Below are 25,145 nucleotides of genomic sequence, written 5' to 3'. Positions count from 1 at the left end.
GCTGGAAAAGGTTGCTGACCCCTGATATAGATAGATGACAGATGATAGATAGATAGACAGACAGACGATAGATCCCAGAGACAAAGTCTAATTTCTTCAGTCTGTCTCTTCCCCTCCTGCTTCGTCTTATCAAAGGCCGGGTGGAGAAAGGGAAACCTCCCCCAAAGTGGAAGGTTCCAGCTTTGCAACAGCTTCAAAGGCGGTTACAAAACACCGAGCACACAACTGACATCACCCTCACAGGAATTATCGTAAAGATCATCTCCTGTCTTGGTCAGAGGAAGTCGATTGTGCACACCCTCCTCATCCTGAAGAGCAGGTTTCGTCATCACCCTTCAAGGTGTTCGGTTTGCGGAGATATCTCTGAACCCTTAACTGCTGATTGCCACTTCCCCCTCTCTCGTTGGCCTGATCCTGTGCCTTTAAACACCACCCCAGAAACGTAGGGATGCCGCAGGAGATGAAGCCTTGTCTTGTAGGAGCAGCTTCAGCTACCGAATGCCATGTGTCTACTGTGACAACTTGAGCAACAAGGATTGCACACCTCCTACTGTTGGACCCGTGTCTTGTCTTGGTAATGGACTAGATTACAGCCAACAAACTGAAGCTCAATCCAGATAAGACTCAGGCTCTGTTGGTGGGTGGTTCCCTAGACCAGATGGCTGGGAGGTCGCCTGCTCTTGATGGGGTTACACTTCCTCTGAAGGAGCAGGTTTGTAGCTTGGGGGTCCTCCTGGATCCTTTGCTGTTGCTTGAGGCTCAGGTGGCCTTAGTGGCCCAGAGTGCCTTCCATCAGCTTCAGCTAGTGGCCCAGCTGCACCCCTCTCTGGACAGGGACAGCATAACTACTGTTGTCTAGGCTTTGGTAACCTCAGGGTTAGATTGCGTGTTTAGACCTTTTAACCTCCCCCTAAAAGAAATTCAGAGAAGACTCAAATTTTGGTTTGGTCTTTGGGCCGCAATAAAGTTTTGGTGATGATGAGTACCATAATAAATAAACCTGACAATGAGGTAGGGTGCCCATACTAAGTTTTATTTTTTAAACACAGCAACGTAGTGCAAACTCCTCCTAGTCTTTTCAGCTTTCTGATCTTCCCACCAAGTCCATTCCAGTTTTCTACCTGTTGAAGACTTCTCCCAGCTTTAAATCTTGGGAACTACAGCTCCAAAGAAGGCACACTTTAGAGATTCTTAGCGTACTCACAAAGCTACAATTCCCAATAATGGGCGCCACTGGTTTTTTTGGGGCACCAGCTTTCACACTTTTACGCAGATGGTTTGTTTTGCTGCAGGGAAGATAATCAGATGTGGCCTTTTCCCTAGATGAGGAACCCCCTTTTCCTTGAAGAAAATCCTCAAGTGTCTCAGTTGTTGGCAAGCACCTCTTGGATCCAGGAGTGGTAGTTGCACACTGTTGTGTACACGCCAGGTTTGTTTTTCTGGGCACATCCGGCACCCCAGGACACAACGCCGGTCAGTTTTCCATTACACACCAGAGGCCCACCAGAATCTCCCTGCAGCCAAGAGCAGACAAACAAAACATGACTGTCTGAACTAGAATAAGAGGAGAAACTGAGCCACACAAGAACACATCTCTCTCTCTCTCATCCTTCCCTCCATTGGAATCAAGCACATTCCCCCGCAAAATATTAGTTATTTGTGTAGCCGAAGCTGTTGCAAAAAATAAAATACATAAAATGGAATAAAATAACGTTACACGCTTAAGATAATTATTGAAGCCGGACACTATGTCAGATAAGTGCTTGCTCCCCTAAAGAATTTAACTTGTCATCTGTACAAACTTTTGTTCTTAAAATTACCGCTCTGAAGGCAAGGCAGGCCACAAGAATTAGAGAGGAATCTGTCCATTTTGGTTTCTCTCACTTTCTCACTTCTCCAATCCTAAATTGAGTTTTCCACGTTTTGGAAGCAATTTGCAATAATAATAATAATAATAATAATAATAATAATAATAATAATAATTCCTAGAGAAAACTGGTGAGCTTTTTAGCGCAAATTTCTCCTAATGTACATTTTTTTGCAGTTCTGACAAATATGCACACTTTTTGCAAGCCGTTTTCCCTAATATAATGCTATTTTCAATGCTATTTTCACCAAAGCATGCCTTTTAATGGGCACTGTGTGTGCATTTTTGTTTGGACAAGTGCAGCACAAAATTCAGAGAAGCGCGAACTTCGAAGGATAACTGCATTACAGTTCCCGTATTGCTATGAAAAGCACAAATTAAATAGTTTCTCATGCAAGGAGAGGAACACCAGAGAGAAAGTATTAGTGTTGTTTATGAAGCTGATTTACTAGTTTCAAGGAATGAATCAAGAAGTGATGTGCAAATGGCTTTAGATACCCGTTAGGTCCATAAATTACCATACAGCATATTTTTCAACACAAAAAAACAGTGACAATTTGTTGTTGACAAAGGACAGCTGGACATATAAAGGGCCACATTACCTGATTCAGTAACTTAGGGCCTCATCAAACCTAAATTAAGCCCTGCTGACAGGGCTTCTCCTCCCCCCCCCCCCAGTTCAAGAAACCCAGTTTCCCTCTTACCTGGCAAGAGTCTTTGCCGCCCTCTATGTAGCCAGCGCAAAACATGTTTTTAGTGATGCGTCCAGGGTAGGAAGTCTGGCAGGCAGAGGAGGACAGAATCGGCAACTTCAGGCATTGCAGTTTGTCTGGGTATTCGACTGGGGAAAGAACAAAGGTGCGTCTCAGTTAGGGATGGTGTGAATCTGACCTTTTCAGCTCCCCGGTCGTAAGTTCAGCTCTTCACAATTCCAAGCCAGCTTGCCACTGTTATTATTTTGTAAAGAAGGGTCTCAGGGCAATATCTGGTACACAGGCTGAGACCCTACCTGCCCATGGACTGCCTCGCCAGAGTGGTGCATGCTCTAGATATCTCCCACTTGCACTACTGCAATGCGCTCCACGTGGGGCTACCTTTGAAGGTGACCCAGAAACCACAACTAATCCAGAATGTGGCAGCTTGACTGGTGACTGGGAGCGGCCGCCGAGACCACATAACACCGGTCTTGAAAGACCTGCACTGGCTCCCAGTACGTCTCCGAGCACAATTCAAAGTGTTGGTGCTGACCTTTAAAGCCCTAAATGGCCTCAGTCCAGTATACCTGAAGGAGCGTCTCCACCTCCATTGTTCTGCCCAGACACTGAGGTCCAGCACCGAGGGCCTTCTGGCAGTTCCCTCACTGTGAGAAGCCAAGTTACAGGGAACCAGGCAGAGGGACTTCTCGGTGGTGGCGCCCGCCCTGTGGAACGCCCTCCCACCAGATGTCAAAGAGAAAAACAACTACCAGACTTTTAGAAGACATCTGAAGGCAGCCCTGTTCAGGGAAGCTTTTAATGTTTAATAGGTTATTGTATTTTGGTGTTCTGTTGGAAGCCACCCAGAGTGGCTGGGGAGACCCAGCCATATGGGCAGGGTATAAATAATAAATTATTATTATTATTATCGTGAGGGATAAACGCCGTACCTCCTGAAGTCCGAGTGTTCCCCCAGCCTGAGACGAGGCAGTCCTCTCCTGCACTGGGGCAGCTTGGGGAAATGTCAATGGGCTGGACAAAGGCGTTGAAAGTGACCGGCTGCGAGAGTTTGATCAGCATGAAATCGTTGTCCGTGGTCCGCGCATCGTACCCAGGGTAGCGGATAGCTTTCTCCACCTGGATGTGCTGTTCAGTACCTTCCTCCTGGCTGGTGTCATGCTCCCCAAGGTGGGCCATGAGAGTTTGGGGGCTGGAGAGAGAGAGAGAGAAAGAGAGAGAGAGAGAGAGAGAGAGAGAGAGACTTTGGTGTGAACTCAGAGTGATTCACAGTAAACCTTCTCGAGAGCAAATAACCACAAAGCCAGAAGCAGGCAGGTCGTGATTTTAACCGGGCCTCAACCTTGTGCTCCATCCAGAGCCTGTGTTTTTAAAATCACGGCTCAAAATCACGCCATCAAAAATATTTTAAAATCACGCCATCAAAAATATGTAAGAGAGCAAAAGCAACAAAGAGGGGCTCTCTGAGCCTGCGCAGAGTGCCTTTCCTGCGCCACTACTTCATACCTGCCAAGTGCCCCAGGAAAAATGGGACACCCTAATTTTTTTCGCGCAGCAGCCAGCCTGCTTATATAGAGCTCCACTGCAATGCAACAGTAACCATTTTCTGTAACTATCCAATCACTGAATGTCGCTTTCAATCCCTTATTTGCATATGTGGACCTGAGTGAAAACTATCTACAGTATCCCCCTGCTGGCCCAGGGTGAGAACTTCAGTACATAACAAAAAATATATTTTGCTAACACCTGACCCACTGGGCCAGTCAAAGTCCTCTCTGATGCCTTATCCAAATAGCGTCCAGCATGCATGGTAAGTTTTCCAATCGGTGGATGATTGTCTTTTAAAGAAAAGTTTTTTGAATGTCTCCCAGTTTCTTTATAGGAAGCAGAGAGAGCAATATGGGGTGTGACTTTGAAGCAGATTCTATGAAAGTTCTGGACCCAAAACTGTTGTTTTCTTAGTGTACACATCTGGCTTTCCCCAATATACTGCCAGTTCTGTAACTCAGTTGAATACCCCTGCCAAGCCCTTTCTGCCCCAAGGAGTCTGCAATACAGCCATGGTTGCTCTTTAAGAATGATCCATATAAACCCATCGACCCTACACATTAAACTCACGTTTTGTAGCAATGGGCAGCCGAGATGACCCAGCGGTCATTAATGAGGGAACCGCCACACCACCGGTAACCGGCACCGTAGGTTAAGAAGACTTGCCAAGGCTGGGAGTGAGCCGGACACTCGTACCCTGCGATGATCTTATCGTCGTCATCGTAGCCGTTCAGCGGTGTAGCTGCTGCAGGAAGACAAAACAAGCGTGCACCGTCAGTGGAGATTGGGGGTTGCCAGTTCCTTCCCCTGGCAGGGGCTCCTGCGCCTTAACACAAATGGCAGGCCTTTGTGCAGCCCAACAGGGTCTTGAGAAGCCTTCAGATTTTAGTAGTTGTCTGGAACTGGGAAAGGAGATGGGTTTCTCAAGCAACAGGCAGGTCACAGCACATGGCGAGTGCGCAATGTTTTGCATGCCCCACAAGTGTCCTGGAAAATCCCGGACATCCCGTTTGTTATCACGAGAGAAATGATATATAATGAGATGAAAAAGATGTTGAAATATACATTTATTAAGAAACCAGAAGCGTTTTTACTTGGCATTGTAGGAGATGATATAAATAGACAGGATTGTAAGTTGTTTTTATACGCAATGACGGCGGCAAGAATATTATTGGCACAAAAATGGAAACAAGAAGAACTACCGATGAAAGAAGAATGAAGGATGAAACTGATGGACTGTGCAGAGCTAGATGAACTAACAGGAAGGATTCGAAACCTGCGGGACCAGAGATTCTCAGAAGACTGGAGTAAATATACAAACTATTTGAAAAGTAATTGTAATGAACAGATTGCGCTAGTAGGGTTGCAAGAAGTTTTGTAAGGAGGATTATGTAAAATATTGCAAAAAAGACTATGAAGAGAATTATTAGTTAATGATAATTAAGAGTAATAGAAAAATTAGGAAATGCAGAATAAGTGATAAAAACGGAAAATCACCAGAGGAGCTGACGGAAGTCAAAAACATTGTATATACAAGAAATTCTGCTATATGAATGTTGGAAACAATATGTTAAAAAAACTAATAAAAATATTTTTAAAAAAAGAAGAGACAACGGCAGTCATTTTGGTTGCCACGATCTCACATGATTTCTTGTTGCAATTCCCTCCCCCACCACGTGTGTGCTTTTTCGGGGCTGTGATCTTGCATGGCGCCCCAACACACACGTTTGTGAGCACGGTGTCTGAAAAAAACCCACATTTTGGGGGGGGGGACTATGATGTGAAATTGTGCGAGATCGCAGCGACCAAAATGGCTGCCATGCTCTAGCAATGAAAAAAACGGGAAGATGTTACCTCAGAAGATGTCGTCCTGGATTTTGCCTTCAAAGTGTTGGAGGGTATGAAACTATGGAGGGGCTACAGATGCGTAGTGGGCAGAAATACAAAGATGGGAGACTGAAAGTGATCGGAGATGGAGATGTAAGGAGGAGGACCCACATACTCAGTGACTACTACTAGGCTAGCCATGATGGCTAAGCTTTACTCCATGGTTGGAAGACGGAGTAGGCCTCTGAATGCTGGTTGCTAGGAATCACAAGTGAGAAGAGTGGTCTTGTGCTCAGATTCCTCTCAAGAAATTCCCATTGGGTCATCTGGTTGGCCCCTGTGGGAACTGGATGCTGGCTGATCCATCAGATGTTCAGATATTCTTAAGAACCACATCGCAGCTTTGGCTTGAGACCCCCAACAAAACCACAACCATGAGCTGTAGTTCTGTAGCCAAATGTGCAAAGCCCTCAGCCTCAGGCCACTTAGCTGCCCGAGTCATGGAGGGGGTTCCCGTGACCACGTTGGACTCATGGGTGTGAAGTTCCAACATTATTATATAAAGCGTTGTTGCAAAACAGGAGATAAATCCCTAATGCTCTCTATAGGTGAAGGAAATTGAAACTGAAATTGAAATTGAACTGAAATACTTTATTGTCACTTGTACAATTTGTATACAGTGAGATTACACAAGCACTCCCCACTCACCTCTCTTAGTCTTAATTCCCCTTGTTTACTGACGCACACCCACCAAACCCCAAAGTCAGTTGCCCTGTTGTTATCTTTTCATTCAGCAGCCTAACAGTCCACAGATAGAAGCTGCTCTTGCTTCTATCATGCTTCTATATCTTCTGCCTGGGGGCAGGAGATCAAGAAAGTGCCGGCCAGGATGTGAATCATCCCTGAGAATTTTCCTCACTCTCCTGAGGTAATGTTCTTCTGCTATTTCATCCAGTGGATTCACGGGACAGCCCATAATATCTTGTGCTGTATTCACCACCCTCTGTAGGCACTTCCTATCAGCTGGTGTCAAAGCAGCGTACCACACCGTGATGCAGTATGAAAGGACACTTTCCATTGTGGACCAGTAGAAGGAGATCATCAAATGTTGACTGACATCATTCTTTCGCAATATTCTGAGGAGATAGGGAATGCCCCTATCTGGCAACATCCCCTCAGATGTTAGGAAGGGGCTTGGACTAGATGACACTTGGGATCCCTTCCAAATCTACGATGCTAAGCTTCAGCATCTTAAAAAGCAGAGACATCACCTTGCCAACAAAGGTCCGTATAGTTCAAGTTATGGTTTTCCCAGTAGTGATGTATGGAAGTGAGAGCTGGACCATAAAGAAGGCTAATCGCCAAAGAATTGATGCTTTTGAATTATGGTGTTGGAGGAGACTCTTGAGAGTCGCATGGACTGCAAGAAGATCAAACCTATCCATTCTGAAGGAAATCAGCCCTGAGTGCTCACTGGAAGGACAGATCCTGAAGCTGAGGCTCCAATACTTTGGCCACCTCATGGGAAGAAAGACTCCCTGGAAAAGACCCTGATGTTGGGAAAGATAGAGGGCACAAGGAGAAAGGGACGACAGAGGACAAGATGGTTGGACAGTGTTCTCGAAGCTACCAGCATGAGTTTGACCAAACTGCGGGAGGCAGTGGAAGACAGGAGTGCCTGGCATGCTCTGGTCCATGGGGTCACGAGGAGTCTGACACGACTAAATGACTAAACAACAACAACAAGCTTCAGGAGAGAGAGAGAGAGAGAGAGAGACCTTACCTGCCACACCCAGGAGAACCGCTAACAGGAAAATCGCCATTGTGTCACAACGAGACAGAACGGTGGTCACCCTGGATCCTTTTATATTTTAGCCATCGCCTCGCCTTATCTCACAGCTGCTCAGTTGACAGGCCAAAAATAGAAAGAACAGCCCCCACTATCTACGTTTTGAGGGAAATAGTTGTCGGTTCCACCTGACACATTCCCTGGGTGGGAATTTTAAAATAACCCAGAACGGCGCACCCTGTTCTAAAAGCGGTCAAGGTAAATGTAGGCCTTAAAGCGAAGAGTCGTTTCTTCCTCCTCTTTCTGCTGTCCGTTCTCAGCATTCAGGCTTCCATGGACTATTTGCCTTCTCTCTCATAAGCCGCTATAAGGATTTTTGAGATCTAAGGGTGCTAAATGGCAGTCACAGCTGGACAGAGCAATCCAAACTATAGGCAACTGAGGCAAATGGAGTTTTGGATCCAGGAGATGTTGGGTCCTCCTGGCTAAACTGGGGCTGTGCTGGTGTAAATTCAGCTGGCTCAAACCCCTCAAATGGGGCATCTGGGAGGACTTGCACCAGTTCCAATCCTCCCTCACTTCAGCCATGTGGACCTAGTAACCCGTGAAAGAGGGCTGGGAAACTGTGGCCCTCCAGATGTTGATGGACTCAGGCATAGCAGCTTGGCCCTGCAACTGTGGCCTTTGCGCCGCAATCTGTGGGTGCCCGGCCCCTTCGTGGGGAATTTTGTGGGTTCTCGGGCACCCAGAGCCCCAGGGAGCTGGCATCTATGGATGGACTCATCTGTCACCTGGGAGATGGAGCAAACTTGTTTTCGCCTGCTCTGGGAGTCCACGTCATCTTTCCTGCCCCACACAACACTTCACTCCGATTGTGATGGTGAACAGGCTGGCCGATGTGAGCAAACAAAGCTATTCACAGTCAGCTGCCGGCCTTGAATGTTGCTCCACGATCAATGAGCCCCACTCAGGCAAGACACCTCACTTCCCCCCGAGGGTCTGACTGTCCTGCCATGACTTTTAATAAGTACAGGTTTTTGTCCCCGCGCCAAAGAAACGGAAAGGGTCAAGTTTACTCCGACCGCAATTAAATTACTAGCGCTTAATGGGTTGCTAATTTCACCGAAGGACAGCTTGACTGGCGACCCTGGTGTGGAAACACAAGGACAAGCTTGTTTGCCAGCAGATAACGGTCTGCGCTTGGCAGGTGAAGTTTCTGTACCTTGCCAAGTTAAACACACTTCAAAGGCACCTGTCTGGGAAAAATATGTACCCTCAGAGCAGGGGCGAATTTCCGAGGGGGGTCAGGGAACAAATAGTATTTGGCTGCAAGCTTTAAGATATCCCAGCGGCCATCTCACACACATGCCATGTTTGAAAGCTGGTTTAAACTAACCACAATTACCTTGAATTTCTGCTTAACCCTCAAGAAAGAAAGAAAGAAAGAAAGGCATTTTCGCTGGCCAGCTTTAATTCAAGTCCATCCAACCTCCTTTGGGGAAGGTTCTCGGGAATGGTGGAAGGAGAAAGAATTTGCCCATGTGAAGACCTTCAGGTGGAAACTCTTACACATATGGTTCTTAAGTGTAAACTATATGCTGATCTCTGCCAGCAGTTTCTAGATCAACTCTGTATCCCCCAATGGAAACCAGAGTTGGAGGCCATACATTTTCTATTACTGGGGAATGATCAGGAGCTCACCAACTTAGTGGCTAAATATCTCTGTTTGGTTTTTTTTTTTGTCAAAATACACTGCAGACGTCTGGTCTCCCTCCCTGGAGACCCAGAGATGTGACGATAGACTGCTCTGCCTCCTTTCTTTTAGTACATGTTTTGTGCCACTGGGGAGATGGTAATTCTGTATTGATTTGTTTTGGTTTAAAATTATTTCTTGAATGCTGGTGCCATAATAGGTAAGAATTTAAAAATATGCACCGGTGTGAAGGTGTTCAGTGCAGATTTGTACGGGTTCACGTGGGTATGTATTATTTACAAAAGTGTGTGCTTCTCCAAACATAACTATGGGAACTCACATACATATGTGTGCGCATAACTATGGGAACTCACACACGCAGGAGGCTGTGAGGGTCACCAACATGGATGGCTTAAAAAAAAGGGATTGTTGGACAAATTCATAGGGGAGAAAGCTATTGATGTCTTTCAGCGGTGATGGCTCCACTCTGCTTCCATGGCTTCTGAATACCAGTACAGGAGGGGAGAAATGCTCTTGTGCTCAGATTCTTCTTGTGGGTTTCCCATGGGTGTCTGGTTGACTGCTGCGAGAACAGGATGCAAGACCAAATGGGCCACTGGGCTGATCCAGGTGAAAGAGGAGAGTGCAAAATATGAGCTGAAGCTCAAAAAAACGAAGATCATGGCCACTGGTCCCATCACCTCCTGGCAAATAGAAGGGGAAGAAATGGAGGCAGTGAGAGATTTTACTTTCTTGGGCTCCGTGATCACTGCAGATGGTGACAGCAGCCACGAAATTAAAAGTCGCCTGCTTCTTGGGAGAAAAGCAATGACAAACCTAGACAGCATCTTAAAAAGCAGAGACATTACCTTGCCGACAAAGGTCAGTATAGTTAAAGCTATGGTTTTTCCCAGTAGTGATGTATGGAAGTGAGAGCTGGACCATAAAGAAGGCTGATCGCCGAAGAATTGATGCTTTTGAATTATGGTGTTGGAGGAGACTCTTGAGAGTCCCATGGACTGCAAGAAGATCAAACCGATCCATTCTGAAGGAAATCAGCCCTGGGTGCTCACTGGAAGGACAGATCCTGAAGCTGAGGCTCCAAGACTTTGGCCACTTCATGAGAAGAGAAGACTCCCTGGAAAAGACCCTGATGTTGGGAAAGATGGAGGGCACAAGGAGAAGGGGACGGCAGAGGACGAGATGGTTGGACAGTGTTCTCGAAGCTACCAGCCTAAGTTTGACTAAACTGCGGGAGGCAGTGGAAGACAGGAGTGCCTGGCGTGCTCTGGTCCATGGGGTCACAAAGAGTCGGACACGACTAAATCACTAAACAACAACAACTGGAATGATCTTCTTCTGTTCTCATGTTCTTATGAGGTGGTCCCACTCGCCCACACTCAGCACCCCTGTCCACAAGTTTCCTGCGAAGAGGGTTTGACTGTTAAACCACTCTGGGAATTGTAGCTCTGTAAGGGGGAATAGCGGCACCCCCCAACAACGCCCAGCACCCTTAACAAACTACAGCTCCCAGAATTCCTTGAAGGAAGCAACGTCTGCTTAAGGAGGTGTCATATTTTAAAGATAAGGGGTGCATGTGGCCTTAGGTCCTGGTTGCCTCAAGGACAAGGTGAGATCATCTGGTTGTTCCCTGAGCTGGCAAGGCTCATTTGACCAAAAAAAGAAAAAAAGAGCCTTTATTGTCATCTGCTCACTGTTGTGAAATTCTCTGGCCATAGAGAAAGCAGGTAACTTCCGTTTCCTGGAAAAAACCATTCTATTCTTTCAGGCCTATGTAGTAGTCAATAAAGAAGGCATCTTTCCACAACAGTTAGCTGATTTCTGGTTTTAACTTGGTGTTTGTTGTGGTTTTTTAAATTGTGGAGGTTTATGTAAATCTGTTGCAAGCTGCTTTATCTTTTCTTTTCTTTTCTTTTTTTAACAAATAGTTGTTTATAAATATATTTGCTTTAAAAAGAAAAAGAATTAAAGAAGTCTTGGATGCACCAGATGATGGTCTTATTATTTGCAGCGCTGAGTGACCTGAGGTCAAGCCTTAATAAAAAAAACATTTTAAGCAGTGCTGACACCAGAGACTAGCAGTTTGTTCATAATTGGTAGTGGCATGGGAGTAAATTTTGAGGGGCAGGAACTTGTCATGAAATCTTCAGAACAGATTACAGGGAACCTCCAGCTCCTGGGCCAAATTAGGCCTGACAGGAATCTTCATATATTTTGCAGGGTGTCACCTGGTGATTGACAAGAGGGCAACCCCACCCGTCTGTCAGCGTGGCCTGTGGAGGAACTCAGGATTTAGCCAGCCTGGATCCTGCTCCTCCCTCCCACCCTATAACCATCAAACCTGTTCCTAGCTAGACTTCAGACAACACATCAGGTATTATTATTGCCTGTGGCATGACTGCAGCTGCAACAGCAGTTACCTGGGAGTAAGCTCCATGAAACACAGTGAGGCTTACTTCTCCTACGATGTAAGTTCAACTTGCAAAACACACTGGGCTTTAACAAAATATCTTCAGCCAGCTGGAACGCAGCGGCTTTGGCTATTAATTAAACAATCCTGCAGAGAAACATCCACCATCTAAATTGCTATCCTGAAACAGGAGAGCGGTCAAAGGAAAGGGACGACGTACCCAGCCTCTCCTGGGTTATTTCCCAGAATGGCTTTTTTTTTCTGTGATAATTTATCACAAACAAGCTTGAAAGCTACAAGGTCATATGTTTTCCAGGACAAGGAGGGTCTGTCCATTACCCCAGTACTCTGGAACATATCCTCACTCTTGCTGTGAAAATAGTCCCAGCGTTCTGTTTCCTTGTACTACACCACTGCAAATTTGTCTCCTAAGCAAACAGGGTGGAGATTAAACAGGAAGGCACATGTATTAGTGTATGCCATGCTACTGGACCATTGTAAGATGTTTCAAAGCTCCCCCACAATGGCAAAACCAAGACGCCACGCTCTCCAAATTCTTAGGTTTTTAACCATTTATTATTTCGCTTGTGCGATTTTCTCCAAGCCCTGGAGGTGGCGCTAGGCAGCAGAAAATGTTCAATTGGAGCAACGGAAGCCTCATCGGTGAAGATGCAAACATCCCTACTGTGGTTTAACTCAGTGTCAGGATCTGGGAAGGTCCCCCCAGGAATCACAACTAAATATCTGTGACAGATGGCCCTCTAAGCTCTGCTTAAAAACCTCCAGTGAAGGAGAGTCCACCACCACTCGTGGGAGTCTGTTCCGCTGCCACCAGAAAGTTCTTCCGTATGTTTAGTCGGAATCTCCTTTCTTGAAAACTTGAAGCCATTGCTTTGGGTGATAACTTTGGGAGCTGCAGAAAACAAGCATGCTGCATCCTCAATGTGCCAGCCCTTGAGATATTTGAAGATGGCTTTGATACCTCCTGTCATTCTCCTCTTCTCCATGCTAAACACACCCAAATCCCTCAACCGTTCCTCATATGGCTTTGTTTCCAAAAGCCTTTATCATCTTGGTCACCCTCCTTTGCAGCTTGTGCATATCCTCTTTAAATGGTGGTGCCCAGAACTGGACACAGGACTCCAGGTGTGGTTTGACCAAGGCAGAATAGAGCGGGAATATTCCTTCCCTTGATCCGGACACTAGACTGCAGCGTAGAATAGCATTTGCCTTTTTTGCTGCTGCATCACTCTGTTGACTCACGTTCAGCTTGTGGTCTATGAAGACCCCTAGATTCCTTGCACATGCACATGTGTCTCTCTCCCCCCCCTCCTATATTTGTGCGTCTGATTATTTCAAATATAGAAACTTACATTTGTCCCTGTTGAAATGCATAGTCAGAATGCTGGGAATTCTAGCTCCCTCTAACCTGGTGACATCTCCCCCAAAGTTCTTAAGGTGACAGAATGAGTGGCAGGTAGGGGAAGTTGGTGGGTGGCAGAAATTAAAGTCAGCTTGCATTTGAAAGAGAACTTACCTCGTTTGTGCTTTCCGAAGCATTGCGCGAATCAAATCGCAACCGTCCCTCGCACACTTTCCCGAATTTTGCGAGCGAGTCCTCGAGCCAGGTAATGTGTACAAGGTTGCATATGCTAATGTTTGCAAAAAATAAAATAAAAATGCATGCGGTGGTGGAAAATAACGAACGCCAAAATGGCTTTGCAAAAGGTGTAATTATTGTTTTGTCGTTGCGATTTATTGCGTGCCCACCACCCTAAGGTTCCCAATCAAAACACAAAATTGAATTCAAGAATGTGTCTGTTGGGATACATTCACAGCGAGGAGCAGGCGAATTTCCACTACGACCTTTTAACATAAATAAATAGAATGAAAACTGATGTGGAAATGTGGGGAACCCAGCTAGCGACTGGAGAAAAATGAGCTGAGAAAAACACACACCCTGAAATGCCTCTCCTTATTTTTTAGCTCATCGGTTGAAACATCAACACTTTCCTCCCTCCCAAAGAAGGAATGCAACTCACAAATCAGCACTTCAGCAGGAAAGGAGCTTTATTCATTTCCTAAGCATGGGAGCATCTTTACAAGCAAAATGTATGAAAAAAACGAAGGCTTCCCTAAGCCTCAGCGACTAGTCTCTGCAGAAGGGAGAAAGCTGGACGACATTAACTCTCACTTTGCAGCAGGTGGTAAACTTGGTCGGAGAGTATGTCCGTGTAGGTCTTAATCCTCGACACGCTGTTTTCGTACATGTTTCTGGAAAGGATAAAGGAAAGAAGGGTTGAAGATGGGTCGTCAGTGGCCACATCCACACCATATATATTTAAAGCATAGTGGCGCCGCTTGAAACACTCACGGGGTCCCCTTTTCCAAAGAATTCTGGGAGATGTAGTTTGTTAAAGGTGCAGGGAGTTGATAAGAGACCCCGCCCCCATTCCCCCAACAGATCCATAATTTACAGAGTGCCCTAGGAAGAGGGATTGACTTGCGAAACCACTCTGTGAATTGTAGCTCTGGAAGGGGAATAGCAGGCCTCCTAACACTCTAAGCACCCTCAACAAATGAGAGTTCCCAGGATTCTCTGGGGGAAGCCATGACAGTTTAAAGTGCTATCATAGTTCTGCAAATATAGGTTTTGAACTCGGAGTGGATCCATTGAAATTAATAGATCTGAGTTAGTCATGTCCATCAATTTCAATTTCTGAGTATGAGTAACCCTGGCTACAACCCGAAATTATTGGAAAACCTCCCTCCGTCCACCTCCTGGTTGTCCCCTGCCTTATTCTCACATTATTGGCTTTGTGACTTCCAGATTTTGGATTTTCTCTAGCCAGCCCTGGGCTGTGCTGGAAACTTGTTCCCAGGCCCCTGTGACTTTCTCCTTAACTTGAGCGAACAGTTCCGGCTCCTCGGCTTCTCGTTTCTGCAAGCGATAGCTGGAGACCTCTGCAAAAAAAGGTGAACAGAAAAGAGAAAAAGGTAAACGGTTAAGATTTTGGGGATGAATTGCTTTATTTATTGTTTGCGTTTCTCGGGTGATTGAAATGGTGACTTTTGTTTTGAAGTTATTGTAAGCTCCTGGGAGCTTCCTGTTCAAAGATTCATTAAGGGAAATGAAACCACAGTTTGTTCAGTTTGGGCCTTTCCTTATGACCAGGGCCAGTCCATGGCATTTTGCTGCCTGAGGCGGAAGACAAGATGGTGCCCCCACCATTCTGTATACAGAGGGTGACTAGGCTGGCTGTGAAATCTTACTTTAAAGCCGGCATGCGGATAACATCTCCCTGCACACCTGAGGGGAGTCCCCTGTCAGAAATACCTCGGCTTAATGTGGATTGTGAACTCGTCGGGTCTCTTTTAATTGTGAGCCCAGGCAGAGACACACACACACACACCCAACCCCAAGGGCCACCCGGAAGAAATGAATGACTCGTGACAACATGTTATGGGATTAAATTGGCCAAAACTTTATTTAAACTTTCAGATGTAGGAAGACCTTGGCTTAGGCATTGGGGGCGTATCTCTCCCAGTCCCCAGCTGGGGATCTGAAGAAGAAGAAGAAGAGTTTGGATTTGATATCCCGCTTTATCACTACCCGAAGGAGTCTCAAAGCGGCTAACATTCTCCTTTCCCTTCCTCCCCCACTACAAACACTCTGTGAGGTGAGTGGGGCTGAGAGACTTCAGAGAAGTGTGACTGGCCCAAGGTCACCCAGCAGCTGCATGTGGAGGAGCGGAGACGTGAACCCGGTTCCCCAGATTACGAGTCCAGTGCTCTTAACCACTGCACCATGCTGGCTCCCTGATCTGAGGCACATCAGGGTAATCAGGTCTGTCTTGATTGGCTCTGGAAGACACCATTTCACACCAATGATGGGGAGTCCACTGACAACCTTTCAGCGTATGGCCAGTGACTCCCCTCCGACTCAGCCCCTTTAACGGGGAACCCTGGGATTGCTGCCGTGGGGGGTCGGGTATGCATCACCACTTCACGCCCCCGCCTCCAGGGCTGTATTTAGGTTTGATGAGGCCCTAAGCTACTGAAGGTAATGGGGCCCTTTATATGTCCAGCTGTCCTTTGTCAACAACAAATTGCCGCTGTTTTTTGTGTTGAATAGATGCTATCTGGTAATTTATGGACCTAATAGGTATCTCAAGCCATTTGCACATGTTGCCATCAGTCCATGTGCAAATGTAGGCACCCTATATACAGTGTTGCTGTCTGTAGGTTTTATTTTAATTGTTTTTTATCTTACATTTTGGAAATGTACACCCAGTTGTTTTTTCCCTTTAATTTTCTTGCAAGTTTGTTTCCTTTTTCTTAAAACCGTTAATACCCAGGGTGCATTGCTTGAAGAGGTGCAGTTGCACGCGGTGTGGTAGCCTTTTTTGAGGTTTTTGAAGACTTTGGTGATTTTTGAAGCTTTCCCAAAACTTCTTTTGAAACCGTGCGAGGCACCACTGTACGTAAATCCAGCACTGCCCCCCCCCCCCAATTTAGTTGTGACATCTGCTACAGGGAAGGCGAAACTTGCCAATGCAGATAAATTCCTTCCCAGTCCCTTAACAGCAGGGAGGAGAGGGCGGGGGGGGGAGCTCTGGAGCTGACTGTGCGCTCTCAGGTAGGCTCCGCCCCTTTCAACTACGCAAATAGCTCCGCCTCCCCCTGCCACAGATAGGTTCGTTCGAACTGAGGCTTGGCGGGAACCCCAAAGGGCTGTGACATGGGGAGGCGGACCAGGAACTTCTGCCGTTGTCTCAGGGATCGGGGCGCCGCGTGCGGCCACACAAACGGCGCTTTACAGTTTTGATGGGAGAGTGGTTATTCCACTGTGGCGTTCGCCTCCAACTGCTGCTGCCCTCTCTTCCGTAAATCTGGAGATTCCCTATGCAATCGGTGTAGATTTTCAAAGCCAAAGGAATCTCCAGATTTAAGGAGGAGAAGTGTGACCTGGAGAAGGGGCAGGGCCGTCTTACCCATAGAGGCTAGTAGCGCAGGGCGCCAAGTTCTGGAGGGCGCCAGGGAAGAGGCGAAGGCTGGATGCAGCATTAGCTCGCCGCCCTCGCCCGCCTCCACCATGCCGCGCCGAAGCAGCGCCGCGTCTGGTGCCTCCGTCTGCCGTGGCCACCACAGCACGAAGTGGCCAGCTGAGCCAGCGTTCAGTCTCCGCCTCTTCCCCGGTGGAGGAGCCGCCCTCCAGCTGCTGCCCGCCTCCTCCAGCCCCACTGGCAGTGCCATCCTACCTAAAAAAACTCTGGGAAATGGGGGGGTGGCGGTGCTGGAGGGAGCTTTGAACCACGGCACTGGATATGCTTAAGACGGCCCTGAGAAGGGGGAAGGAATTCAAGGAGATGCAAGGAATTTGTAATCCACATTAAGTCAAAGTATGGACGGGCCCCTAGGGACGCGGGTGGCGCTGTGGGTTAAACCACAGAGCCTAGGACTTGCTGATCAGAAGGTCGGCGGTTCGAATCCCCGTGACGGGGTGAGCTCCCATTGCTCAGTCCCTGCTCCTGCCAACCTAGCAGTTTGAAAGCAAGTAGATAAATAGGCACTGCTCCGGCGGGAAGGTAAACGGCATTTCCGTGTGATGCTCTGGATCGCCAGAAGCGGCTTAGTCATGCTGGCCACATGACCCGGAAGCTGTACGCCGGCTCCCTCAGCCAATCAAGCGAGATGAGCACCGCAACCCCAGAGTCGGTCCCGACTGGACCTAATACCTTTACCTTTATGGACGGGCCCTTATCCCTCAACAGGGAGGAATGGCATGGGGCTCTGGAGGAACAGCCAAAGAACTGCCATCATTGTCCGTCCCCCCCCCCCCCCCATCACCATAGCATCTGCAGCCTGAGACAGTTGCCTCAGTCTGCCTAATGGTAGCGTTGGTTCTGCTTACAAGAAGTAGGAGTGTAAATGAGGTGCAAGCTTTTTACATTTAGATCGTCAGCAATATACAGTGGTACCTCGGGTTAAGTACTTAATTCGTTCCGGAGGTCCGTTCTTAACCTGAAACTGTTCTTAACCTGAAGCACCACTTAAGCTAATGGGGCCTCCTGCTGCTGCTGCGCTGCTGCTGTGCGATTTCTGTTCTCATCCTGAAGCAAAGTTCTTAACCTGAGGTACTATTTCTGGGTTAGGGGAGTCTGTAACCTGAAGCGTATGTAACCTGAAGTGTATGCAACCCGAGGTACCACTGTATAGTGTTTCCATGAGGACTAGTGGCAAATTATAGCCTTACCAAAAGGTTAAAACACACGTTTTCACTTCCACGTGTCTCAGTTCGGCATGCCATGAATGCCAAAAGACGCGTCTCACTCTGAAAAATGTTAATGTTTTCAGAACAAAAAGTTCTCATGGACAGATTCTGATTAAAGCTGCCACATCAGAATATATGATAGTACTGTTGCCACCAACTCCTCCCCCCAGGCAGCAATTCAACAGGTGACCTCCTGCAATTAAGGATGGGGTTCCTGTACCTTTAATTAGGGTTGCCATATGTCCGGATTTTCCAGGATCTTAGACAAGTGAATCGAATTAAGGGGCATTTTTGAAAAGAAGCTCAAAAAAGCCCAACAACTTTTGGGGTGTCCTGGTTTTTACTTTTTGAAATATGGCAACCCTACCTTAACTGTGCAAAAAAATTGGAAGTGCAACTTATCTTGCAAAGAGAACCAAAAGGCTAAAGCAGTGACATTCCACCTCTCACATAAATCTCCGTCTTCTGCATGTTGACTTGCATTTTATCAGCTTAAAAGGCAAAGGGACCCCTGACCATTAGGTCCAGTCGTGACCAACTCTGGGGTTGCGCCCGGCGCTCATCTCGCTTTATTGGCCGAGGTAGCCGGCGTACAGCTTCTGGCTCATGTGGCCAGCATGACTAAGCCACTTCTGGCAAACCAGAGCAGCGCACGGAAATGCTGTTTACCTTCCCGCTGGAGCGGTACCTATTTATCTACTTGCACTTTGACGCGCTTTCGAACTGCTAGGTTGGCAGGAGCAGGGACAGAGCAACGGGAGCTCACCCTGTTGTGGGGATTCGAACCACCGACCTTCTGAGCAGTCCTAGGCTCTGTGGTTTAACCCACAGCGCCACCCACATCCCATTATCAGCTTAAAGGTAAAGGTACCGCTGCCCGTACGGGCCAGTCGTGTCCGACTCTAGGGTTGTGCGCCCATCTGACTTAAGAGGCCGGGGGCCAGTGCTGTCCGCAGACACTTCCGGGTCACGTGGATGATCAGCTTAATGGGGTTTAAATGCACAGAAATGGTAAAAAGCGCAGGAAACTTTTGGATTGATTACAACCATTTGGGTTGTGCCCTGTTCAAGGGCCCTTTCGCCTGATCCTACCTGCCTTTTACGCTGCACATCGGAACATAAAACCACTTATGATTTCCACTTTATTGGAGACCGAAGCACAGCCGTCAACTGCTGTACACACCACAAACATTTAACGCACCCTTTTTTGCCGCCACCCCAAAGCATCCTGGGAACAGCACATCGTTAAACTGTGGAACTCTCTGCCACAGGAAGCAGTGGTGGCTGCTCACCTGGAGACTTCAAATGAAGATTGGACCAATTCATGGAGGAGAGAGGCTATCAGTGGCTACTGGCCAAAATGGCCGTGCCTCTGCTGGAGACATAGGAGGAGAAATGCTCTTGTGTTCAGGTCTTGTTTGTGTGTTTGGCATCTCAGTGGCCTCTGTGAGAACAGGTTGCTGGACTAGGATGGGCCACTGGTCACTTTTTATGTTCTTATGATTCACCCCTCACAGAGCTACAGTTCCCAGCAGCCTTAAAAGGTAAAGGTAAAGGTACCCCTGCCCGTACGGGCCAGTCTTGACAGACTCTGGGGTTGTGCGCCCATCTCACTCTATAGGCCGGGGGCCAGCGCTGTCCGGAGACACTTCCAGGTCACGTGGCCAGCGTGACAAGCTGCATCTGGCGAGCCAGCGCAGCACACGGAACGCTGTTTACCTTCCCACTAGTAAGCGGTCCCTTTTTATCTACTTGCACCCGGGGGTGCTTTTGAACTGCTAGGTTGGCAGGCGCTGGGACCGAGCGACAGGAGCGCACCCTGCCGCGGGGATTCGAACCGCCGACCTTTCGATCAGCAAGTCCTAGGCACTGAGGCTTTAACCCACAGCGCCACCCGCGTCCCAGCAGCCTTAACAAACTACAAATCCCAGCGATTTGGGTGCGCTCGCTTTCAATGTACGGCGCATACAGATATCCGTATACAGACACGCCTTCTCAAATCAGCAATCGGAGGAAACTTGCCTGAGCAGAAAAGCACTAACAGGATCGACACGGCCACAAGTTTCAGATCCATTTTCACAACCGCCGCCTAGGATGTCGAAACACAAACATTCGCTTAAGTAAACCGGGTTAGGAAACAGGCAAAGCTGATATAGCGGGTCCTGCTGTTTCCCAGCCAAAACAAATCCCCCCCCACATGCAGCTCAGTCGGTTAAGCGCGAGACTCTTGATCTCTGGGTCACGGGTTCGAGCCCCACGTTGGGCAAAAGAATCCTACATCGCAGGGGGTTGGACTAGATGACCCTCGTGGTCCCTTCCAACTCTACAATTCTATGATTCTATTATCTTTATTATACTTTTTGTTTTTAAAGAGCCAGAGCTGGACCTAGACTGTGGAGATACATTTCAAATACTCTGCTGTGAAGTTCTCAGAATGACCTGGGGCCAATCACTGTTTCTCAGTGTAGCCCACCTTACAGGGTCGTTGTGAGGATAAAGGGGGGTGGTCTTGGATGAAGGGCAGAGGGCACAAGATGGCAGTCGATATCTTATTCGTCCCTATCCACTTACTGCGGAGTCCCTGGAGTTGCCGACCCAACAGCCATGATATGTGTTTGCTGAAACATTTTGAATCTCACAAATACCGTATTTTTCGCCTTATAGGACACACTTTTCCCCCTCCAAAAATGAAGGGGAAATCTGGGTGCGTCCTATGGGGCGGATGCAGGCTTTCGCTGAAGCTTGGAGAGCGAGAGGGGTCGGTGCGCACTGACCCCTCTCGCTCTCCAGGCTTCAGGAAGAAACCCGCAGCCTAGGCAGCCCTGCGGGACCTCCCGCAGGGCTGTCTAGGCTGCAGATAGCAGCCTGCTTCCTGGAGCGTCGGGCGCCCTGAAAGCAGAGCGCCCGGCGCTTCGGGAACACACCAGCAGCCTAGGCAGCCCTGTGGGAGGTCCCGCAGGGATGTCTAGGCTGCGGATAGCAGCCTGCTTCCCAGAGCGTCGGGCGCCCTGAAAGCAGAGCGCCCGGCGCTTCGGGAACACCTCCACAGCGTGGGCAGCCCTGCAGGAGTTCCCCGCAGGACTCTCCATGCTGCGGATAGCAGCCTGCTGCCCGGCGGGCGGGACACCCTGAAGCAGAGTGCCCCACGCGCCGGGCAGACATCGGCCAGCCCCACAAGCTCGAGGAACAGCAGGGAGGCGCAGCGCCGCAATCCCGCTGTTCCTCGACCTGGTTCGGTTTCCCCGACCTGCTTTTGGGGGGGAAATAAAGGAAATTTTCCCCCCTTTATTTCTCCCCCAAAAAACTAGGTGCGTCCTATGGGACGAAAAATACGGTAAATCGTTGCCAGATAAAACACAGTCCTTTCTCACCCTCTGTGCTAGGAGGGAGGGTTGCCGTGTTTTTTATTTTTAAGTTGAATTCAGCCAAATGAGCAGATTCACCACACACACAAAAACACATTTTGCTTACGTTGATGGAAGGTGAACAGCTCTGGCAATGTGCATTCTGCAGTGACCTCCTTTGCAATGTCATATTTTGAAATATTTCAGATGGCATTTTAGCTTACTTGTTAATTTGCATTATCTTGAATCTATACTTTATATCTGATTTTCTTTTGCAATGCTTTTTTCTGGATTGGTTTAAAAAAATTTTTTTTACTGAATTTTTCATTACAAATTTAAATTCAAACACTAAACATCAACATCCTCATTTAGGATTCCTTAAATGCTTCGACTTCCCTCCACCTTTCTGTGGTTACCATTGTCAATCTTTTTCTTTTTAACCGCTTTCTTTAATTTTCTCTATTTGTTTATTTTTAAATAATCTGTTTCTACCATAGTTTTTCATACTATTCTGGATTGTTTTATCTGACATTCCAACGGAGGTTGTAAACCGCTTTGAGATTTTTAAAATATATATATATAAACCAGTGCAGAAATGAAAACAACAATCTGATTGGTCCTAAAAGAACAGAATGCTGGACTAGAACATTTCAACCTGATCCGATTAATCTTCTTATGTGTTTAATGAAGCTACCATAAATGACATTCACAGTACACATTTTGAGGTATAATGCTGAATGCCGCCATTCAGTAAAGCCGAGGTGGGGAACCTGTGACTGGACTACAACTCCCATCATACCTGACCGCTGGCTGGGGCTGATGGGAGTTGGAGTGCAACACATCATCTGATGGGCCACAGATCCTCTAGCCTTGCAGGAATGGCTGCAAACTTTTCAATAGCCTCTGCCTTTCGTATCTCTAACATCTGTCCGAGATGCAGGGATTAAGCAGGTGAAGCTCTCCCCGGCATTAGATATTTAGTGGGAAACTTGCTATGTTTCGGTGTGGAAACACGTTAAAGCCACAAGAGCATGTCCGGTGGAACAGACTCCCACAAGATCTAGGTGAGATTCCTGCATTGCAGTGGGTTGGACTAGATGACCCTCGCAGGGAGGAGTCCCTTCCAGCTGTACAGTTCTATGATTCTATGAATTACGGCGGCTAGTAGAAATGGAGACTTACCTCTCAGTTTAAATTGCCGCGTTCCTTCTTCTTTGCTGTTAGGGAGACCTAAAACTAAGCACAGAAGATATGCAAGTAAACAGAGCCCATTAGGGACAGCGGTTCTTCCCCTTTCGGAATCAGAGGTCAGCCCTTGACCTCCTTAGAACAAGAATTCCAAAAAGCCTGTTTGATTTCCTACCTTGTTCTCAAATATGCAAAAATATAAATGGACTGTGGGCAAGGCATCCGAGGACAACAGACAACGTTTTTTTTAAAAAGGTGGGAGAATTATAACACCAGTTCCTAAATTCTGCAACACTCCCCTTCCCCCGGCATTGGTCCCTGGGTCTCCAAGGCGCACATCTTAATGTGATGGATCTCCCCGTTGGGTCCTGGCGTGGCCTCAACTTCCTCATCTGTTGCATGGGTACAGGAGTCAAGCACGCAGACAACTTCTCTCCCCCATTTCCCCCGTCAAACCTGGCTCCTGCTGGTCTTTCCAAAGGTACAAGGGAGGTGGCCGCAGAGTTAAGCCCCTGAGTAGACAAGCACACTCACTCTCTGCAGCCGTCGTCGTCCGTGTTACCCTTCCCTGTCCCAGAATTAGCCACCGTGCATTTATATGAGACGGCGCTCTTGCACCCGCAACCCCACCTTCTCCCACAATCCTCTTGGCCAAATGGCACATCCCCTGACATGTCCAAAGTTCAAGCAAACAGGTCTGAGCTGCAACACTGATGGACGAGTGTTTCCAGCGAATATTCGCCTTTAGGAGCCAGCAGACTGTGGGGCTCAGCTGAACAAGAGCTGGGACACTGCCCATTGATAGAGTTATCCCATCCATTACCAACTTTGGAGGCCCGAGAGTTTAGGACATGAAGCAAAGCCCTTCTGGATCAGATCAAAGGTCCATCTAGCCCAGTGTTTCCCAAACCTGGCTCTCCACCTGTTTTTTCGGACTACAGTTCCCATCATCCCTGACCACTGGCCCTGCTAGCTAGGGATGATGGGATTTGTAGTCCAAAACTCGCTGGTGACCCAAATTTGAGAAACGCCGATCTAGCCCAACGTCCCGTTCTCACAGTGGTCAGATAGATGCCTTTGGAGGCCCCTCTCGGAGTGCAACAGTGCTCTCCCCATCTTGGGATTCGCAGAAACTGGCTGCCCCTGGCCTAATCCGCATGGAACCAGCCCTTCATATTAGCAGCTTAAAATGCAGTGAGGTCACGGGAGGCAGGGATGTCTTCGCCTGATACACAGGACCTGCAAGGGTCCCGATTTTCCAGGGACAGTCTCAGAATTACAAAAGCTGTCCCGGCTTCTGATTTAATAATAATAATAAATTTTATTTATACCCCGCCCTCCCTGGCCAGAGCTGGGCTCAGGGCGGCTAACACCAATAAAATCACAGTAAAAACATAATAGGGAGGGGGGGGGGAGAAAAGAAAAAAAACCAATTTAAAATACAGGTTAAAATGCAATTTAAAATGCAGCCTCATTTTAAAATAGCTGATAAATCAAGACCATAAGGGGAGGGAAACATAAGGGTCAGACTGAGTCCAAACCAAAGGCCAGGCGGAAAAGCTCCGTCTTGCAGGCCCTGCGGAAAGATGTCAAGTCCCGCAGGGCCCTGGTCTCTTGTGACAGAGCGTTCCACCAAGTCGGGGCCACTGGTGAAAAGGCCCTGGCCCTAGTTGAGACCAATCTAACCTCCTTGAGGCTTGGTACCTCCAAAGTGTTGTTATTTGTGGACCTTAAGGTCCTCCGTGGGGCATACCAGCTGCTGGAGAGCAGAGCAGGAGAGGCTGGCACCTCTGAGGCCCAGCCTGTGTTGTTGCACCAGCCCTGAGGGGCAGGCAGAGGGCAGGGCTGCCCTGGGTGGGAAGAAAGGGGGAGTGGAGCACAAGGAGTCTTGGTGTGTGTGTTTTTTAAAAAAAGATGCTTTGTGATCAAAAATCCAAATTAATTTCCATTATTAAGTGACTTCCTCGAATCCTTGCTAACTGATTTTCATTAAATCTCATTTAGCAATTTTCCAATATTCACTTTCTAATATAATTAACTAGTAGTTCAAATTATTAACTTCCTTTCTTTTCATCATAATCTCAATCCATAGTATTATACAATTCAACATACTCTAATCCTAAACCAATTTGATACTTGCAAGTATTTCCACTTATATTATAATATTTAGCTAGATATTCCTTAAATTTCTTCCAATCTTCTTGATATTTCTCCTCTTTATGATCACAGATTCTATATGTTTGTTTGTTTTTCTTTTTATATGTTTTCTTTTTTGTGCTGTGTTGTATTGGTTATAAATTTGGAAAATTAATTTAAAAAAATGAACAGTAAAAAAGATGCTTTGTGCGTCTGCATCTAATTCCGCCCCTTTCTTAAATTTATTTATTGGCATGTGTTTCTCTTTTTGTAAATCTGCCAAAGAATAAATTAAAATAAAAACGGGATTAAGGGGTTTTCTCAGGATGGTGGAG

General features: G+C 47.3%; 2 protein-coding genes across 3 annotated transcripts; both read right to left on the bottom strand.

Annotated features, from left to right (window-relative positions):
- Positions 1-1,012: 1,012 nt before the first annotated feature.
- Positions 1,013-13,776, bottom strand: LOC114603321 (trypsin-3-like). 2 transcript variants are annotated; one of them, XM_077932245.1, is made up of 5 exons: positions 13,406-13,776; positions 4,699-4,873; positions 3,513-3,772; positions 2,572-2,708; positions 1,013-1,514 (listed from the first exon to the last, which is right to left on the bottom strand). In XM_077932245.1, the coding sequence occupies exons 3-5, from the start codon at positions 3,757-3,759 to the stop codon at positions 1,365-1,367; spliced, it is 534 nt and encodes a 177-aa protein (XP_077788371.1). In that variant the 5' UTR covers positions 3,760-3,772; positions 4,699-4,873; positions 13,406-13,776; the 3' UTR covers positions 1,013-1,364. The 2 variants fall into 2 exon arrangements, with proteins under 2 accessions (XP_077788371.1, XP_028598042.2); XM_028742209.2 differs by lacking the exon at positions 13,406-13,776 and adding an exon at positions 7,739-8,512.
- A 144-nt stretch (positions 13,777-13,920) lies between these two features.
- Positions 13,921-20,231, bottom strand: LOC114603322 (apolipoprotein C-II-like). Its single transcript, XM_028742210.2, has 3 exons — positions 20,165-20,231; positions 14,676-14,832; positions 13,921-14,142 (listed from the first exon to the last, which is right to left on the bottom strand). Exons 1-3 carry the CDS (start codon positions 20,214-20,216, stop codon positions 14,052-14,054), a joined length of 300 nt encoding a protein of 99 aa, XP_028598043.2. The 5' UTR covers positions 20,217-20,231; the 3' UTR covers positions 13,921-14,051.
- Between the last annotated feature and the right edge of the window lie 4,914 nt (positions 20,232-25,145).

Source organism: Podarcis muralis, chromosome 7 (assembly GCF_964188315.1).
Source record: "Podarcis muralis chromosome 7, rPodMur119.hap1.1, whole genome shotgun sequence".
In the NCBI taxonomy this organism is placed as follows: domain Eukaryota; kingdom Metazoa; phylum Chordata; class Lepidosauria; order Squamata; family Lacertidae; genus Podarcis; species Podarcis muralis.
Note: the sequence above shows the minus strand (reverse complement) of the source record. Positions and strands in the feature narration are given on the sequence as shown.